The 22,048-nt window shown below is 35.8% G+C and overlaps 1 protein-coding gene across 1 annotated transcript in view; it reads left to right on the top strand.

The window, feature by feature from the left end:
• The window catches only part of LOC116163716 (protein couch potato), a 320,094-nt gene that overhangs the window by 258,445 nt on the left and 39,601 nt on the right, over positions 1 to 22,048 (top strand). The window contains exon 2 of the mRNA XM_031477807.1: positions 17,727 to 17,804. Coding sequence (XP_031333667.1) covers positions 17,727 to 17,804 — 78 coding nt within the window. The remainder of the gene's footprint in view (positions 1 to 17,726; positions 17,805 to 22,048) is intronic.

Here is a 22,048-nt window from a genome sequence, read left to right as displayed (position 1 = left end):
TTTTGCCTTTTACACCAAATTTAAAACTGTGGCCAGATTAGGGGAAACAATGAATCGTTTAAGTCTATTGCGATTTGAAGTAAAATACTAAATAATTAATAATGTGTAAATAGAATTTATTTGAAGCACGAAATTAATAGATACAACAAAAATCAGTGTTAAGCTTCATTCACATTTCATGAATTAGCAATTACAAATTAGCGCGTACACTGAACGTAGTTTGACATAACATTGAACATTATATCGTTCACAATGGAATCAATTAGAAATTACACTTAAGACCTGCGCTAATTTGTACGCTAATTGCAATTGGTGTCATGCGCACGGTGTTTGTACGAGTATTTTAGGAGATCGGTTAATAAACTCGTTTCGTCACCACATGGCAGGTATTATTATTTCCAGAGACAAGGGGCTGTATGAATAAAAGTAAGCAAATGCTTATACTTGCAAAATTCAAAGTAAATACTCGTAACTGCCCCTTCATACTGGTCTGTTTAGCATGGTTTAGAAGCGCTGCACTGCGTCCTGTCTTTCTGTTTAGAAGCGCTGCTAAGTCGCCCAGTGCGAAGGAGCACTTACGAGTATTTACTTTGAATTTTGCAAGTATAAGCATTTGCTTACTTTTATTCATACGGCCCATTGTGTACTAAACGTAAACAAAGGTGGTTTATTTATTTAAAAAAACGCTGCTGTTACTAAAAAAATGGAAACTTGTTGTTGTTGTTAATAAGATACCTACAGAGGACGTTACTCCCACAATTAACCAGCTAATTTTGTGTATTGTGAATGATGATTTTTTTCTTAATTTCTGCGTTAAGTGGAATTACTAACTGTAATTGCTAATTCTTGCATCATGAATGAAACTTTATTTTTCATATGCAATCCCACTCAAGATTGCCAATTTCAAATCTTAACACCCCCTCTACTTAAGTGCTTGAAGACATTACATACGAAAAATAAAATTGCATGAACAATATCAACTTTAACATTAACAAAAGCAAAATTCATTATCTATCAACTAAGTTGCCTCTCAAACAAACAAACTTTCAAATTCTTACCAACTGTAACAAAAGAAAAATAATTTATACAAAATTTATCCGTAACAAACTTTTCAATCTACTAAAAATATTGAAAGTTAATGACTTGTCAAAATGTCTGCAATTTGAATATTTGAATATCTGTAGGAACATGAGAAAAAATGATGATTTCTTCAACATAAGCTTGCTTTACAAAATTATACTTGTCGTCGATGTGTTTCGTCCTTTGTGATACTCTGGATTCTTGATCAACTTGATTGCCGATGTATGACAGTGGGACTGCTGACTTCCTCTCCAATATCCTTGAGTAGCTGCCTCAACCAAATTGCTTCTTTAGAAGTATGACATGATGCTACGAATTCGGCTTCTGTTGTGGATAAGGAAACAGTTCTCCGACGTTGATTGGATCATCAAATCGAACCATTACATACTTTGAAGACATATCCCGATGCGATGTGGATCGCCTTGCTTCGTCATTACTGGCATAATCGGCATCCGAATATCCAACCAACTCCATGGTGTCGCATTTCTCGTAAGAAATACCGTAATCTGGAGTCGAATTCAAATATTTAAGGACATGTTTTACCCCTTTCCAATGAATGCTTATCCAGATATCTACTTGTAACGATCACGGCATACATAAATCAGGACGAGTCACCAAAGCGACAAACAATAGACATCCTACGGCTTCACGGTATGGAAACGTCCCTTTTGATTCTTCTGGTTCGAACTTCAGGAGTGCACAAGGTTCCGCGGGTGTATTGCACAGACGAGCATTTTCCAATCCGAATCGTTTTACTATTAGTCCAAGAGTCCAGTAGGAAAGTATACCTTGAACGCCCGGACGATTCTAATAATTTTCATAGGATTCCCCATAAAAAGTTGCATTAGAATCGACAACGGTGCCGGCGAAAATCCTGCCGAAAGCAGTTAAAAAAAAATTAAATTCGCCCCTTATTTTTGAAAAATATACTTTATTGTCCCGGACGTTCAGGAAGAGTACTAAAGAGTGCATATGGATGAGTTTTATCGGAAAAAGTCACGGTGCCGGGGTGCAACTTGCCGCAACCCTTGGCACCGCGACTACAAATGGGGTGGTAAATCGTACTATACTACCTTTTTCTCCCGGACCAAAATTACCTATATGAATGCGATTATACGAATATAAAAAACCAACGGTGCCGACTCTCAGGATGCCGAATCCTATTGGCACTGCGCCAATAAAAGAGGCAGTAAATTGTAATAATCCAGCTTGTTTTTCCGGACCAAAAGTCCTTAATGAAAAATGTAGCATAAGAGTAGACAAATTATAAGAAATCCGGCGGCGCGCAAGAGCCTTCTTTTCGTATCTGATCACTTTTATGACTGCGAGAAAAACGATGTCCATTTTCCCAAACTTTTGACGAGACAGATTTGAATCATTACAAACAGACTTATGCCGTTATTTCGGTCACTTAGAAAATCATTCTTTTATAGGCTGAACCACTTTTTTGTTAAAAAAAAACAAAAAAAGAACCGGCAAAATCGTTTTTAATTATTAAACATTAATTTTTTGAAAAGTAAAACACTTGTGTGGTTATGCCTAAAAGCAACCCAAAAAAGGTAGAAATGATCGAAGTTGACTCGCAATGATTCTTGTGTCACAAATGCTTTTTTGAAATCATTTTATTGTAATTCAATCAGAATCAGAATCGACGCCCAAAGAAGTAAGATCGCCCTCGAACCAAAAGGGTTCTAAAATATCTTTCATTTCCCAGCCCCATTTCGTAGGATCGAGCGTGATACATTGTTTTTCTGCCGCATTTTTCCATATAGCAGTAACAAAAATCGTTCGGAGAATCTTTTGTTTTAATGATTTGAAACAAGGCGGAATCGTACACGAATCAAATCCTCTGATTTTCTTGACGAGTTTCTCAGAATCTTTTCTCGTCGAGAAAATTTTGTGGAATATATTTGATCTCGCGGTATCCACGGTGTTACATTTTTTCACCGAATTACATAGGTAAGTGACGTGAATTCTTGCAATTTTTCAATTTTCGCACTGTCAATAAGCTCGCGCGCGCTCGGATTCGATCGACGGTGCCCAGGACTTCCGGCATCCTGAGAGTCGGCACCGTTGGTTTTTTATATTCGTATAATCGCAAGCTACATATTTCATATAGGTCATTTTGGTCCGGGAGAAAAAGGTAGTTTAGTACGATTTACCACCCCATTTGTAGTCGCGGTGCCAAGGGTTGCGGCAAGTTGCGCCCCGGCACCGTGACTTTTTCCGATAAAACTCATCCATATGCACTCTTTAGTACTCTTCCTGAACGTCCGGGACAATAAAGTAGATTTTCCAAAAATAAGGGGCGAATTTAATTTTTTTTTAACTGCTTTCGGCAGGATTTTCGCCGGCACCGTTGTCGATTCTAATGCAACTTTTTATGGCGAATCCTATGAAAATTATTAGAATCGTCCGGGCGTTCAAGGTATACTTTCCTACTGGGCTCTTGGACTATATGTTTTTAATGTAATTTTTCTGGTGAAGAAAAATTGAGCCATCCGTATTCCTTATAATATCCATTCCAATGGAATTATGCATGTTCGTCACATGTTATTTCGAACTTTGTTTTAATTTGTCCAAAATATCCACGACCCACTTTGTCTTCTGCGAATATCAAACCGTCGGCTCGCGCTTCTTTACGAATCGTAGTTATGTATACGTATGTCTTTGTGTCTGCATTATACGAGCACAAAAACCAAAAGACTTGAGAAAGCTATCGAAAGTTTTATTCCAGCACCGAACCGATTGTTTCAGACCGTACAAAGATTTTTGTAATTTAAGGCAATGTCCGGGTGGAACGTTGATTCCGGATGGAGCAATTAATAGATGTTTTCACTTAATGTCCCATATAAAAATGCAGTCTTCGCATCAAATTGGATTATTTTCCAGTTGTATTTCACTGCCAATGCTAAAAGCATTTAAATTGATTCAAACCTCGACGTTGGTGAAAACGTTTCTTGAAAATCGATTCCGTCACGTTGCGAATATCCTTTGGCAAATTTCGCTCTGTTATGTCTCGTAATTTTTCCGCTGTTGTCGCACTTGATTTGAAATACCGATCACGCGTTTATGCATTGTTGGTTCTCGGGCAATTTCGTAGCTTCCCATACGTTTTTTTACGTAGGGCATTCAACTATCGTCTTTGATCGCTTCCTCCCATTCAATTTTCTCGCGACTACCCATTGCCTCTTGATAAGTTTCTGAAATGCGGACTTCCTCGTACTTACTTGGAGCTTTGACATTTCTACGAGATCGTAAGTTGTAAGGGCCAGTTGGGTCATCTTCTTCGTCGTCTATGATTATAATTCTGGAGTCAGGGTCACTCTCTCGAACAACTTCTCCACTTTCCATTCTTTTTTCTCCCGGACCTCCATTCTCATGATCTGCGCTTTCATCTACGATACGTACTTGTTCTCTTAACTCGTCACCATCTTCCTTCCCTGTCTTTCTTCTTCATTGAATATCACATTTCGAGATATTGTGATTGGTGATGTAACGGGATCGAACAATCCCAGATTGATTCATTTAATCACACCCCCTTATCACAAAACGGCTGTGTTTGAAAGATCATTTACGTACCAAGTGGCTAACCTATACAACTCGCTTCCTGACATTTGTAAAAAACTTAGCACATCTCAATTTAAAAAATACGTCCGGCAGCGGCAATAACATCTTTTTACTGTTTTATTCCATATTACCATGAACCAATGTATTATACACCATATAGTTTAATAGTTATCACAAATTAATTCTTTTTTTAAATATTGTCTGTTAGTCCATTGCACAACATTATTAATATGTTAAATATAGTGATGAGTGGGTAATGTGGAAGAGCAGATCAGGCGTATCCTCGTCTGTATCTGAACATCGCCCAATTTAGTTGCCCTCTACCAGGCTGCTCTACCAACCCAACCCACTATACATTTACAAATATCCATGCCCGAACCCGGATTCGAACCAGGGACCCTGTACCGCAGTCGAGCTTCCACTGAACTGCGCTACACGGGCCGACATTTACAGATAGAACAAATTTATTAGACAAAATCAATTAATATGGTGGAAATAAAAATAAGCACTCAGCGTCATAGTACACATACCACGCAACAAGCGATCGATTGAAACAAATATTTAAAGAAATCTTTATTACCATAAAGTGTGTGACGACACTGGGTTCGTTGTAAATGCAGATGTAAAATTTGTTCTTTGGTGGCGGAAAACAACTACTTTTAACTGATGCTGAGAAAGGCTTAATATAAGTGATAAACGCCCGAATGCACAACACTCTAACTAGCTTCTTCGTAAACTTCACGCAAATACAAATCCGTAAAAACGCTGCAATGGCGCCACAGCCACCGACATCAAGAGAAAGAAAGAAACCACTCCAAAGATAAACGGTAAAGCCAAAATACCAATCCTTTTACGGGTAGACAGAAGTCAGTAAAAGTAATGCGTACCAAGAGAAAATTTGCATGTACTATAATTGTGTTAATTTTTTAATTTTTTGTTTTTTTGTTTTAGTTGAGGGGTTAACTAAATAAAACCATTATTACTATTATGGTCGGTGTTTCTTGTGAGAACTCAGGTCTAGCCTGGTTAACTAATCGTACGGATTAAAATCAAGTAACGATTAGTGTCTGTGTCTGTGTCTGGTGAAGTTATGTAGGGTCCTAAAAAAATAAAATAAATATATTAAAAATAAAAATTCACACACTCACATTGGAAATCTAGAGATAGTATGTAATTCATACTTACCAACATAGCTATTGATGGGCACAATAGCCAATGCTATCAGGAAAGAGGAAAACAAAACAAAACAAAAAAATCATTATAATAATTCCTGTAATTTTATTAAATGGATTTTATTGTGTAAGTGTTTCTTTGGCTTTGCGTTTGGGTTGAATACGAGTGGGTTGTGATAACGTGGTGTGTTTCTGTGAAGAAGGAGTTTTGTGTTTTTTAACTGTGCTAGGACGTGTAGCTTTATTGGGTGGACCTGTCTTTGTAGTGCAAGTTGCGTTACTTGTATTTATGGTGTTTCTTTGTTCTTGAGGTTGTATTTGTGTTGTTGCTTGGATTATTGGTGGAGACAATACGGTATTTTGTGAGCCTCTAGTGCTGTTAAGGTTGCTGCGTTTGGGTTGAGTACGAGTGGGTTGTGATAACGTGGTGTGTTTCTGAGAAGAAAGAGTAATGTGTTTTTTAGCTGTGCTAGGCCGTGTAACTTTATTGGGTGAGGGCGTCTTTGTAGTGCATGTTGCGTTACTTGTATTTATTGCGTTTGTTTGTTCAGGAAGTTGTGTTTGTGTGGTTGGTTGAGTTAAGGGTGGAGATATTACAGTATGTTGTGTACCGTGTTGTGAGCGAGTGCTGTTGTTTACATGTATACGTTGTGGATCATTTGTGTATGTAGTATCTTGTGTTATGTTTAGAAATTTACGAACAATATGGCATGTGTTGATAATGACGGCTTTTTGTAAATTTTTGTATGTGTTTTTGTCTAAACCTAATAGTTGTAAATTGTGGTGTATTGTCTTTATTATTATTATTATTATTATTAATCTGTAATTTGTAGAATTATTATCGTACCCAACAAACGTAGGTATACTTTTTGCTTTTCGGATCCAACTTTTTGCGATGCACGTTCAGGTGTATGTATGTTTAACCATTGGTATTAAAATATTAAAATTTTCATAATTTTGCGTTATTTCGTTGATCAGGCATATGTTACATTATTTCTCAAAACTTATGTCCCATACGTTGCCGACTAAAGAGAATTCGGAGACTAAATCATGGTTTTGGACTTTCCTATTTTAATTTCTGTCGGTCTGGCGTTTTTTTGTAAACGTTGTGTAATAATTATTACATTTCATATGTCCTTTCGTTTGTGTATTACGGATATACTTGGGTATGACTCATGATTTGTTCATTTTAAGCAAAAAATATGTGCTCAATTCTCAAAGGTAACTGAGATACAAGCAGTGAATGCATAAACTGGTATCAAGTGACAAAATACCTGAACCAAACCTTTGTGGAACCATGGATTGGTCGTAGGGGTCCTAGCAGTTCGTCAGCTCGGTCACCGGACCTTAATCCTTTAGATTAACGGAATACGACTTGCGAGTAGGGATGGCTGACAGCAATGCTTGGAATAGAATGACATTTCAAGGTGTACATACCGCCCTAAGTCGGACATACGGTGGTATTTACATCTTGAAAGTACGAGTACTATCAAACAGCACCTCGCGCGAGTAACCTTGCTAGAGTATTCCCGCTTTTAGGTAGCGCTCATGAAGTGCTTCGTCTGATGAATGCGCCCAATGAAAATTATAGTGGAGGAGGATGTTTTCAGTTTTTGCGCTGATGTGTAACAATGGAAAAAATCAAGATTCGTCAATCACGCAAAGTCCCAGGTCAAGCGTGTTGCATGTTGTTAACGAAACCATTACGCACGTACGACTCATTTCGTGGTCGTAAGGTAAGGATCGTAAACAACATCGTGTCCGTTTATAAAACTAACTTATTTTCGAAAGGAAATTCTTAATCATATATCCATTGGAGAGCCCTAAGGCAACCTAATATTATTTGTACCCGAAGTAATGGTATCGTCAGACTTTCTTGGCAAATGACAAGTTCTTGATACATGTTTCGGTAACGGAATGTTGAATGTATGTTATACATCTTGTTTCCTCTACGTTCGTTGTCTTATAAATTTTATATGTTTTAGTTACATATGTGGAAAATGTTCGCCGTTTTCCTTCGTTCTTCTCTTACATGCAGTTTGTATCCCAGTTAATACCTTTAATAAAATTTCATTATCTTACACCTTACAAATATCACTACGATATAAAACCACTTAACTTAACAAGTTCTTCTCTTAAAAATTTACTGATACATTCCGACGGGGAAAAGTGGAAAAAGTTATCTTGTCAAATACTACTAGGCCATGACGAAGGTGGAACTGCAATGAAATACAGCGCACGTTAATATTTAATAGAACTGGCCCCTGAAGTCGTCCAATGAATATTTTAAATCCTGTATCAAGAAACGAGTCCCTTTGGCAGAGTATATATCTTTATAGGGATGTATTTCTATTTCAAATTAACCCGTTTCGAGCGACATTAGAAATTTAAACTTTAAATTATGGAGGAAATTATAAACGTTTAAAGAGAAGTTTCAATGAACGCAGATATAGGTTGAAATTTGTTGTACGGTTTCAATTCGGATTTACTCGCTTTCATGACGTATAAAGATCGCAAAAGTTGACATTTCAGTTTAGAATATAAAGAAATGAAAATATGTGCGCAATTTGAAACATCGTCTTCAAATATCCAAGCCGGATTATTACCGTCATGAAAGGATCTTTATATTACGTTTCTTATACGTGGGTAAAAATCCAGATGCCCAGATGCGAATCGTATTTATTACCAATTCGTGTTTATTTTTTGAATACCTGTAATTAGTATTTTCCCAAAATCAAAATACAATGAAATGGATAGTATGAGCGCTTCGAGTCTGGTTCTTTAATTTTATAGATGATGCTATAATGCAAGTATCTACTCATTGACTAAGTGTTTACGATACTACATACTACACTTGGTTAAATAAAGTATTTTTTAGGCTATCATCACAAAAACGTTGATTTTGTGGTCGCTTTTGCGGCCATAAAGTTTCACTTTATTGTACGCTTCTGTCAAACTTTACTTTATTGTACACATCTGTCAAACTGTACTTATTTGAAACTGATGTGTGAGAACCAGTAATCTGTTTGATAGAAAGCGTCTATCTGGTCTGTCCCCATCAAGGATTGGTCCATCCACGTGCGTTTTTTTCATTTTCAGACTTGTAGGAATGTTTCACACTATTTTGCGTAATCACAATGTTCACATTTAAAATTATAGTTTGACGTTTCAATCTTTGCTGCTTGCTTGCTTTGCTGCTGCTTTTTGAAGTGTAGAACCAAAACATGAGGAAGATGTTATTGCTTACAATATTATACGAAGAATCACCAGCAATTAACCGAGAACACAAGTAGCTACCTATACACCTACCATCAAAGTAGGTAATCAGGTTTCTAATAATTGTACGTTAACTATAAGGTCTTGGAAGCCACAGTTACGAAGGACCTATTGCATTTGACATTATTAAAATCTTGTGCAACCGAGGAAGTTGCGATTGTACTTTTACTCTCAAACGCCTGCTTTTATATCATATATGACTTAGGGTCGCAAGCGCAACGCTTGCAGCTTCCAAAATTTCATTTGGGGTATCTGAACTGTCGCTATCACCCATTTTGATACGCACGAAACACACGCAAAGATGCTAATTATAATTACATATGACAGGGAAATGCTTTGTTTTTAATTGTCTAAGATAACTATGATTTTCAGAAAAAATATGTTTATGAGCAAATTTTTGAATTCTTTTTTGATGATCGCCTAAAAAATGTTGTGTGCCCCTTGGCCAAAAGTGATTTGTTAGGCCTCATCTGAATTGCGGCCTCGGCTACCGCCTCGGCCACAAACAGCAGCTTCGGCCAAAAAAGATCACTTTTACGGCCTTGGTACACAAATAACTATTTTAGGCTATCATCACAAAAACCTTGATTTTGTGGTCGCTTTTGCGGCCATAAAGTTTCACTTTATTGTACACATCTGTCAAACTGTACTTATTTGAAACTGATGTGTAAGAAACAGTAATCTGTTTGATACAAAGCGTCTATCTGGTCTAGCCCCATCAAGGATTGGGCCATCCACGTGCGTTTTTTTTCATTTTCGGACTTGTAGGAATGTTTCACACTATTTTGCATAATCACAATGTTCACATTTAAAATTATAGTTTGACGTTTCAATCTTTGCTGCTTGCAGACCTTTTTGAAGTGTAGAACCAAAACATGAGGAAGATGTTATTGCTTACATTATTATACGAAGAATCACCAGCAATTAACCGAGAATTACCTATACCTACCATCAAAGTAGGTAATCAGATTTCTAATAATTGTACAGCATGTTAACTATAAGGTCTTGGGGGCCACAGTTACGAAGGACCTATTGCATTTGACATTATTAAAATCTTGTGCAACGGAGGAAGTTGCGATTGTACTTTTACTCTCAAACGCCTGCTCTTATATCATATATGACTTAGGGTCGCAATGCTTGCAGCTTCCAAAATTTCATTTGGGGTATCTGAACTGTCGCTATCGCCCATTTTGATACGCACAAAACAACCGCAAAGATGCTAATTATAATTTATTACATACGACAGGAAATGCTTTGTTTATAATTGTCTAAGATAACTATGATTTTCAGAAAAAATATGTTTATGAGCAAATTTTTGAATTCTTTTTTGATGATCGCCTAAAAAATGTTGTGTGCACCTTGGCCAAAAGTGATTTGTTAGCCCTCATCTGAATTGCGGCCTCGGCTACCGCCTCGGCCACAAACAGCAGCTTCGGCCAAAAAAGATCACTTTTACGGCCTTGGTACACAAATAACTATTTTCGTCGACCTCTCCATAACAATATAAATTACTCCTTAGTGACGAGTACAATGATGAAGCTTATTAATCGTTAGCAACCATTAATGGTTAGCAACCAACCATTATACGTTAGCAACCATTAATCGTTAGCAACCACTTATACATAACAACCATTTTATTAAAGGGAAATGACAATTATATAACAATTCACTTTCGGCAACAGCTGAGAACTTCCATCCACCTAACCGTTTTAATCTCGGTTTCAATGTAGTGAGATCAGCAGCCAGTATGGCCGCCAAACGATCTCAGCAAAGCATATCCTGATGGATGTATGTGTAGCTCCTCGGATAAGGTATTGTTAAGGTATTCAGTTACTTTACCTTCAACATTGAGTACGTCGACCACAGGGATGAACATTTCCATATCTTTCACTGTTAATACACGTACTTTAGTACAGTTGCAAAAAAATTAATTACATTCTAATTTCACATACCTTTTCAAGGTAAAATGTCAACGTGACATTTTCGGAAATATCTCCTTTCAAATTCATTGTATTCCATCAATTGCCGAACTGATCGAAACCGTTCCAATAAGTTTCTTTTGATTTGAATGGATATAATGTTAAAATCGTCTCCGCAGCAGAGCAAGCAACATAATCTTCCACTGCGATTACGAGGACTGACGGTACAGCATAAAACAACACATTACTGTAGCAACGACAGTAGCTGTAATTTAGTGAAAAATCGTAGCTCATAATCTCGTTTGTAATTTCTTGTAGTTGAATTTAAAATTACCTACCCCAGTGAAGTCGACGAAAAAACGTTGTATGCAATTCATGTATAAATCGGCGATTATTGGTTCGTTCGAATCTCACTCACCAATAAAACGCCTCATTTATACACTCATTGCATAAATAACTATTCATTATACCTGAATCACAATCTCCGTTTTAAACACTCAAATGCGTGCGAAAAAAGGCCTTTAAAACACACGTGCTTTAAAGTTGCTAAGTAACGATGCTTCAAGTATGACTTTTGAAACTGTCATCTGGGTGAAATAAAAAATCTTCCTAAGTCGCTTTCTGTAAATGCAGAACATTTCTTTGGCTTTTGTACCTATCCTTTGGTTGAAGCTTTCACAAACGCGCGTAATTTAGGATATGCTTCCAAATCTGTTCCACTTTTTAATCGCAGCATTGTTTGAAGTTTTGAATGAATGCACCAAAAGATAGAAGATTTAAATACCTTTGACATTTCCTTCATATATGCCAGCATTATCGATGCATTTAAGACTTTATTCGTAAGTAACTTCCTATTCATCCATGGAAACAACTTTTCATATTCTTTATAATAGGCTTTACTGGATTTGGATTTTACACTTACCAACGTTTGTTTAGATTTTACAACAAGCGATTTAATGGACGGTGTATTATCTTTTTCAACGGAAATCGTTTTATTCACAAAGACGATGATTTTTATAAGCAAACGTCAAGTGACATTTCCATGGCAATCATGAAATTACGAACACCCAGCCCACTTAATTAGACATGTATTCGAGTATAACGTCAATATGACTTCATTGTATTTCCTATTTTTAAATTATACTGCAGGTATAATAAAATAGTACATTATATATCAAGGTAGAGAAGTACAGTATTATTGCCTGAAAAACAAGATTACATCTCGAGGCGCTTGCGCCGAGGGGTGTAAGGTGCGAAGGCAATAATAGACTTCTCTACCGTGGTATATATACTATTTTTTTCACTACTAGCACTGGAAATCCTCTAAATTAACATATTATATTGATAAGAGAGTTAACGGTTGGACAGAATTGTTTGTTTCTTAATTTAACACGTCAATCAAGTACGTGGAAGTACAAGTCAAACAGGCCGTATTTTGTTCTGTCATTGAGATTTTTCAAAGAGTAATTTCGTTCGAATTTTTTCAAAATGTGATAATTTTAGGTATGTAAATTTCTCTGGAAATTGCGAATGGTGGCAATTATTCGTTTTAGAGAACTTGTCTAAACGTTCATTGAGCGAAATTTCAGGTTGTGTTTTCTAAAAGTGACAGCGTGACAGTTCTCAATATTGACTACTAGTTAATAATAAAAAATTATTAACCACTTTGAACAAATGCCGAGAAAGCCTACTTTACAAGTGGAAAAAAGGTTAATAATCATGTCATCAGACGCTAGTAGTGAAAAAAATACTATAAGATACACGTGTATAATTGGTCTTTAAAGCACTTGCAACGTTAAAGGCACTCCGCTTTGCGTCGTGCCATTAAACTCGTTGCGCGTGCTTTAAAGACTTGATTATACACTTGTATCTTAATATACTATAAACAATGATACTACCATTATAGGAAGTGAAAATCTATTTCGGCCCCTACCGAATGCTTATAAATGATTGATGATTGTATTTCCTGCAATTTAAAAGTGGGTATCATATCAATGTCATTTATTTAAGACCAGGGTGGACTAACGTATTGGATAAGTAAACAATAATCATAATTTAAAAGAATATTATTTTATCGTGCACTATTTTACTTCTTATCAATGATTCATGTTTAAGACACAGTTGCCCTCCTCGTTCATGTTATCGAATACTTTGTTCAAACATGCATGAGCTTTTCTTTCTTGTATTGCTATTCTGTAAGCTTTAACGATAGTTTTTCGAACTCTTCAATAACTACATCTCTTGTAAAATATAACAAGTTAAAAAAGTAATCGTAAACGATTTACATAAAATAAAGCGCATTTCCATTCGCATTCATTTCCCATTTGTAAGATGCAACTTCTGATAAAATCGTAAAAATTCGACCACAAATATGAAAGATAGCGGTGCATAGGTGCTATCCATTTTTAACGTTAGTTTCAAAATTTAGATTTGCGCATGCGCAGTTCCAACATTCTTATTTATGAAAGCATTGAAATGAAATTCTTCTTATAAACTGAAATTGAAGTGGCACGTCAAAAATGGATTGCAAGTATGCAACGCTATCTTTCATATTTGTGGCCGGATTTTTACGATTTTAACAGGAGTTGTATCTTACAAATGGGAAATGAATGCAAGTGGAAATGAATGCGCTTTTTGTAAATCGTTTACGATAACTTTTTTAACTTGTTGTCTTTTATCTCATTCCGTAAAAATCGAATATGGCCCCATAAGAAATAAGAAAGTAGTGGCCTGTAGCTGCTACATCTAGCGTGGTATGAAAATTGTGGTAACAGATTCAGATTCTCCGAAAAAAAGTGCTAACGGTAATCGCCAATCTTCGACCGTTTAAGTTAGGGAAAATGAAAAAAAAATTTCAAATTTCAGTTTTTCGCTGATATCTCTGTTATTTCCAAAGATTTTTCAAAAATTTCAAAAACCATTTTTTTAATCACAAAAAGGGGCAACTTTTTCCCAATGTAACCTACACTGTATCGCTCACCGCCGTTACGGAGATCCCGATGGTGAGCCACGAATGTGAACCACCCTGAACATGTTTATAAAAAAATCAAAAAGTTCAGAATCAATGCGAATTCAGTTTGTGGTCGATGTCATGTCAGAGAACACGGAGGACAATGACAAACCGTAATAAATACGAAAAAATTTGCCGTGCCCAGCACAGATACCACCAACAGACTTGCGCATGCGCGATTCTCCTCACAAGCGTTTCAGTTCTTTCTTTTATGTCTAAGAATGTGCGTACCAAATTTGGTTCCAATCGATTTAGCCGGAAATAAGAGTACAGACAGACATACATCGAAATCTTGTTTGATTGGGATTTCTGGTACTTCAAAACGTATTTCCGTAAAAAAAGTGCGGGAGGTGAGGGGGATAATTTTGTATCCCAATGCAATACCTCCCTTTTATTTTACTAATAGGCGGGTGATAAAAATGTATAGAATATTAATTGTAAACGACTAAATTTTCTACAAAATAGTCCGGATATACGTTTATATACTCAATAACAGGACAATATTCCAAAAAATTGCAAAATCAGAAGTACATGCGAGTAGTAAAAAAAACACTTCAAGATATTAATAAAGAAAATAAATTATCTCTAATGATTGCAACCCAAACCTTCATGAAAAACGTCTACTGGCGCGGATAAGTCATTAAATAATGAGCAGATTAAATGCACTGGAGATCTCTGAAGCACATTGGTCTTACATCTTGGTAGGTAAAATGGTGCTGGGCATCTTGAGGACAAACGTTTCCTGAATGCACGAAAATAACCCCACTCACTTAATTGGTTATTATTAAAAAAACGGTTGAAGATAGGCATATGTCCTTGCGGACTTTTTCGTAGAAAATTTTGAACTCTACAATTCATATTATATACATATATTTATTTATTTATGCCGATTTTCCCGGAGTTTTGAAATAAATGCGCCGGATCGCACTGAAGGCACAGAATTAAGAAAACTATCATTCGAACATAAATAAACCCATAAAGCGGATCTAAAAAAGCGGCAGAGCACTTCGGTGTGACCCTACGGAGTCAATGGATTTGGCCCATTTTCAATAGGCTTGTAACCCCCCCCCCATGTCTTAGTAAATAACTGAGATATTTTAAAAATTCAAATCCGTTTCGGTATTCGAAGGGAATCACAATGACATAGTTGTGACGCACCCCCTCCAACCCCTGACCCAGCCACCCCAACTTTTAAAATCTTATATAGTAACCCCACCCCCCCCCCCCATGTGTATACGGTCTGGGACTCTGCTCTGAAAAAATGCTTTCCAACATACCATAGCATAACATTTAGGTAGTAATTATCGTGCAAATCAAAAAAATAATACTACTATGATACGTGAAATCTACTCGTATTTAAAACGCAACCGGCGAACATAGACGAACTAAACATGAGAAAATTCAAAATATCGAATATTGCAAGACCAACATTTGAAAAGGGTTCGGCAAGAGTTTGAGAATATATTATACTACCAATAACGAAAACCATTTTGAACATGTATTGAAAATAAAATCCAACTTTTATAAATGTATTCCCCCACCGAATTACTGAAACGGATTTTGAATTTTTATAAATCTCATTTATACCCGGACTATAGACTACAGTCCCGGGAGTCACCCTGTATATCAAACGGCAGAGCAACTCAAACAATTTCTGATTTTTTACCTACAAATGTTTAATGTGCACGTGGAGGCCATGCGAAACGGCCATTATCCAATCTAGCACTCTCTAACCAAACGGAAGACAGCAAACAATGTTGGTGTATGGGTGCATAACCAAATTGTTCGAGTTGTTTTTTTTCGTTTGATGTATAATTTTCAATTTGGAGCCAAAAAATAAAAATATTGCGAAACCTTGCAGAAACCCCGATATTCAATTAGGAACACCCGGTCTAATTTACAGGTATGCTTAGATCGTCGTTGTTGTGATTGGTGTCATAACACAAATGTTACAGATTATGTCCTTTTGATGTCGATAGAAAGTGGATGTTACTGCGGGATTAATGAAATAATGTGTACGACTTTTTGCTAATTACCTAAATCTTTTGGTGGCAGACTGTTAATTTTGGATGAATTCGTAAAATTCGCTTACTACGTAGATACTTCATTAAATTTAAATGAACGTAAATTTAGTTATATTTCTTGGTTGGAAATACATGTGTATTTAAAAAATCACACTTGAATTGCATTTCGAAATTGATACTGGTGAAGGTTTATTATTTTCTTTTACTGGCTTAATTTAATTACCTACACTGAAGAGGTGCTGCCGTGCGTGCATCCGTTATCAGTATAAATGTGTACATATCTGTGTACACACATAACTGGGATTAAATATAATTCAGTTTGCTGTGGAATGGAAGCTTTTGAAAATTGGAATTACCATCCAAACTATAAAATAAAAATTACAACTTAAAACTCGCAGCAAATGTCCAAGCGCACAGTTTGTTGGCTAACATTAACGAAGGTTGTCTATATATTACTTATTTTTCATACAGTCAAACTTTGTTCACTCTTTGATTATACATAATTTAATATCGATTGACATATATTGCTGTTTAGAATATTATTATGGTTCAGCTATGTAAAATATATTGCCTAGAACCGTTTACTCATAATGCAGGTTCAATAGATGAGTAATTTGTTTCCATGTCCGTCACGTCTAGTTTGAGATCTCAGCACCCATGCCTCGTAGAAGCCTGCGATTTTTTGCACTTAATAAGGTTCAACACGTAGAATGAGTAGAATGTCGAGCACGCTTCCGTTTCTGCGCAAGCGCATCCCAACTTTGTTATTTATTAAAATATGTCAAACCACAAATACTAATAAAAGTTAATGTAATGGATTCGCGCATGTGCAGAATTAACTTTCTCATTTTTGGACCGATTTTTATCAGATTTTGATTATGTCCTTCTGATAAAAGCAATTAAACATGTGCTCGTCAAAACAAATGGAAATTATTGAGCAGATGCTTCTATCGGTAGGGTCAAGAGCTCTAATTCGAATATGTCGATAACGGAGAGTCGGAAGCCGGTGCGGAAAGATGATAGGTCTTTTTGAGACGTATCAATTCGACCAGATAGTGTTATTCGTGATCTAGATATGATGCGTTTGGAAAATAGGGTGAGGGTGGTGGGTTTCTCAGAAAGAGAAAATTGAAGGTCTTGACAAAACGCATATCTGTGGTGAGTGGCGGAAGTCAGCACTCACAAGAGAAAGTGCTTTGTACCCCTGAGACGGATCCAAAGTTGCCACATTTGACCTGATCGTATCACTAGCAACAGAGATTATGTCTGTTGGCTCCACAGCGTACTCACAAAGTGAAGATAAAGGTTCTTGATCTGGTCACATTTTTTTATTTATTTATTATTTATTTATTTCACTCACCAATAGGTAATACTTATCTATAGTTTACGTGTAGACGTAAGCATTTAACTCGTTATTTCTTAAACAAACTCGACAAATATAGAAAAGTATGCAGAATTTGAAAATAAATTTGGTTTCTGAAAATTTTCTTTCGTTTCGATAACACAAAAATTAAATATTGGTATCTAGGTTAACCGATTTGTTATACGTATCTTACTCGCATCTTACAAATCATATTCGATTAAATCGTTCAAAATTATGCATGGATATATTTAATGTCCTTTTTAAGTACTTTACCGTTACACAAATTTTAATATTGAATTGTCTTCGTTTCAGGTGCGAACGTTGTTTGTGAGTGGGTTACCAATGGACGCCAAACCTCGAGAACTGTATCTATTATTTAGGGCTTATGAGGTAAGTTGAAACTCGAATAAATTATAAAATTCCTTTATTTAAATGTGCACCCCTCCTTGTTTTAATTTTGAAGTATTTAATTAGTTTGAAAACGCAGTTTAAAAGTTTCACCGTTCAGGTCTTTTTGTTTTTCCTTTTGTCTGTGGATTCTTAGCGCAATTTTAAATAGCCCTAGAGAGTGCTTCCAGAGTGCGGAGAATAAGGTTCTTAACGCAAAGATTGTCTTATGAATGGTGATATGTGAAATTCTATTCGCTTACAATGCGGTTTGATAATGCTATTAATAATACTAATAAAGTAAGTAAGTAATAGTAGTTTGGAGAAGTCAAAATTATAACAAGATGCTTCTGTTTGCACAGAACAGTCTGAGGAAATATTGAATTGTTGACAATCTTGTTCTTGATGTTCAGCGTATAAACACGTTATTGATCGGAAGCCAAACCTTGTATAATTGCGAATTGCAATTATGAACCGAAATCCGTAGTAAAGACCTAGGGTTATTATTTACTTGTAAAAGACAATTAGAAACCTGATACGAAAATGTTGTTTTCACTAAGCACCACTAAGGCACTATTATGACTTTCCTACCTTACTGGGATATGTTCTGAGACGTTAACTTACGTCAAATATCGTATTGAAGAACTGTTCGACAATTTTGTTCTTAAATTTATAAAGAATGGACTCAGGAAATTTGTAAAATTTTTATCACTTTCATTCATGGCAGCGAAAGTTAAAATATGTAAAAACGGCTAAATTTTCGTATATAACATACATGAAATGTACATACAATTTTGATTAGAATCTACAAATGAAATACCTAATATATAGGGTGTTCCATTTAAAAAGGATGTTGGCATCAACTTCCGGTATATCCGAAATTTTATAGAAATAACTGCTCTAAGCGTTGTAGCATTGGAAGAAAAAGATGTAGAAGTTTAATCTCATCTTTTATGAAAAGTCACCAAACAGTCTTACGGAATACGGCACGGGTCTTTAATTTTGCTTTGTGTCAGTAACTTTGGGGAACGTTTTTCATAAACGAAAAACTCTGCACCCGTGGTTCATCTCCAAAAGAGACGCGTATGATACTGCTTTCTCGGGATATTTCCTAAAAGGTACGTTTCAATCAGACCTTCCACTTTTTCTTTTTGACTATCTTCTTCTTACATCTCGTTCTCGATTTTGATCCCACTGACTTATACGTCTCCTCCCGTTTTTCCAATTTCCTTTTTGAAATACGTAATAAGATAGGAAGGTCCCTATGAGAAGGCACTTTGGCATGTCAAATTTCGTTTTAATTTTCCCTAGCTTAGAAGATCGGAAATGGACGGTTTCCGGTAGCATCTTTTTCTAATTTCTATTGAACCAAAATATTTTTACTCAAAAGTCAAAAGTCATTTGCATTTCTCTCACATTCCAATCTAGATTCATACTGACACCGACACTGTCGCCTCCCGGTAATAACCGGGAGTCTTCTACAATTTCCGCACAATCTACCGCCACTCCACTTTTACGTTCTTTCTCTATTGAGGAACTCTTATTATATTAACATAATAAGAAAATCATATAATTAGACACAAAATTTCAAAAAGAAACACCATCAAGTCATTGGCAGTACCTACCACTAGTCTGTAAAAATCAGCTTCATTCATCGAACCGTTACCTAGTTATATCCGTAGAAAGTTCGTTAAAAACCGACTACGAATGGTTTTTTACGGAGTTATCATATCTTCGCGATTTTTTTAAATATTCTTTTTAAGAACTATTATCAACGTTTTCACTTGGTGTATTACTTATTTTCTCAAAAAAACAACCATTTAAAATTGGTACCGCTGCGCCTTAAGTCGTATGACCTGAGGCGACAGACGATCGATTTTAGCATACTCGGAAAGGTCACTTCATCGGTTTAAATTTTGATCACTCTCGTTCAGATTTCGAGCTAGCTCCCCTACTATTATTGTTTATACAGCGCAGTTTTTAACCATTCTTGGAAGTAGTCAGAATAATAATTTTTATTTTGTGCTTGTTTAATTGCGCAGCTTCGAGACGATATATTATTATTGATCCATTGATATAAGTGACCTTTTGTATATATTTTTAATGACAGTACTATGCAAAGTTAGGTTATATAAAAATAACAGCTGTTCAGATTTTAGTTGTCAGTTTTTTAAGTTGACAGCAAATTTTGCCCAAAAATGGCGGATGATGGCGGTACTGTCTATATCTTGGGACTTTAGCTTTAGTGACTCTATACAAGACAGTGGCGACAGTGGCGACAATAGCTGTCTCATTTTTGATTGGCTGCTGAATCACGTGGTACGCGGCAGTTATTAAGGATTCTCAGGTCCTTTATAGTTTTGTATTGTCGTCCGTACGTCCGTGTGCGCTCTAATTCTTTTTAAAAGTAGCCGATTATATTGAAATTTGGTGTACCGGTACTTTGGACATTAAGGACGGACGCTATTGATTTTCAGGAAGCTGGTTCAACAGGAACAAAAGTTATAGGACTTCGAGTGAATCGGGAACAGGAAAAACTGCGGGTTCAATATAATAGAAATCAACATATTTCATTTCCTAGGTCATGTATCGAGTTCGGACTTTCGCTAGATTATTCCCTATAACTCTTAGATGTGTAATAATTCAATATAACTCTTCTGTGTGGTCTAGGTCGCGAGTTTTAGAGTAAAATGTAGCCAAAATTATACTTTATGCATGAGTTTTAAAAGGTTTCAAACGCATTATCTTGATGCTGAAACAGTCCATCACGTGCACATTTGATAACCGCATGTGTGTGATTCAAAGTTTCTGAGGCCACATGGATTTTGATCAATTTAAGTCAAAATGGTTATTTATGCACCAAGATCGTTGAGAAAAAGTCTAGGGGCATTGTCTCAACGTTCAAGACATAAATTTGATGCATTTCTGGCGACCACATGGATTTTGATCAAAGCATGTCAAAATCGTAATATGTAAGCGTGTAAAGCGATGGGGTATACAAGAGGGAATATTGATTTATGAAAAAAATTTTTTCTTCATGATATTTTTTGCTTGCTTTGAAAGTACCAATAACGTTTCGATTGTTTGTGGTTTGATAGCAATACGCTATCTTGATTATAATGTAGAATGATAACTTTCAATAAAAAAAATTAATTTTATTATTTTTCCAGATTTCTATAAATAAATTTTAGATTATCGAAACGTTATTGGTACTTTCAAAGCAAGCAAAAGATCATGAAGAATAAATTTTTTTCATAAATCAATATTTAAAAAAATCCCTCTTGTATACCTCATCGCTTTACACACTGTACATATATGCACCAAGATCGTTGGGAAAAAGACCAACAGCATTATCTCAATGACCAAAACATGAATTTGATCTATTTTTGGGGACCATATGAATTTTGATTTAAACATGGCAAAATCGTTATTTATGCACCAAGAACGATGCGAAAAAGACCAAGAGCATTATCTCAATGATGAAAATATTAATTTGATCTATTTTTGGATTTTGATCAAAACATGTGAAAATCGTTATTTGTACACCAAGATCATTGGGAACAAGATTAAGAGCATTATCTCAATGCCCAATAATGAATTTGATGTAAGTATTTTGTACGATTAAAATAAATTATCGTTAAAAGTGATTGTACTACTGAGCATCCTTCGATATTTCGTTGTATCGGTTTATTTTGGTAAAATTTTACTTATTTGACCGCCACTCTTAGCGTTAAGCCATGGGACCTCGCTGGCAGACGTGACGATTTCTATTTAGCTTTGACTTCTGTAAATGTTACATTGGCATGTTAAGGCGGCGTTTGCACGCCATGGTGTTAGAAAAGCAAAGTAAGAAGTATTTTTGAAATATTCGCAGGTTTGTGCTGCCATCCAGAATCCGCGATCCCTATTTGTACTACGTTAGGTCGCTAACACTCGCATACATTCGTGTATGTTTGAGTTGAGATAAAATTATGGTTATGTTGCGCTAATAAGCCCCCCAGGTATGATCATGAAATTGATAGAAATAGAGGATAGAGGAGAATAGAGGACACCTTAATTACACGTTATCAGTTAAAAGATTTGCGGAAGAAGCCTTACATTTTCCACAATCTTCATTCATAGTTCACTTCATTTCGTCGTAAGTGAGGTTATATTATTCAAATTACATTGTTGATTTTAAGTTGGTTATAGTGTTCCTAAAATTCCTCAGTGCCAACTTTAATTTCTTAAGAGGTTATGTTATTTTT

The sequence above is a fragment of the Photinus pyralis genome, unplaced genomic scaffold (assembly GCF_008802855.1).
Source record: "Photinus pyralis isolate 1611_PpyrPB1 unplaced genomic scaffold, Ppyr1.3 Ppyr1.4_LG2, whole genome shotgun sequence".
Classification (NCBI taxonomy): domain Eukaryota; kingdom Metazoa; phylum Arthropoda; class Insecta; order Coleoptera; family Lampyridae; genus Photinus; species Photinus pyralis.
Note: the sequence above shows the minus strand (reverse complement) of the source record. Positions and strands in the feature narration are given on the sequence as shown.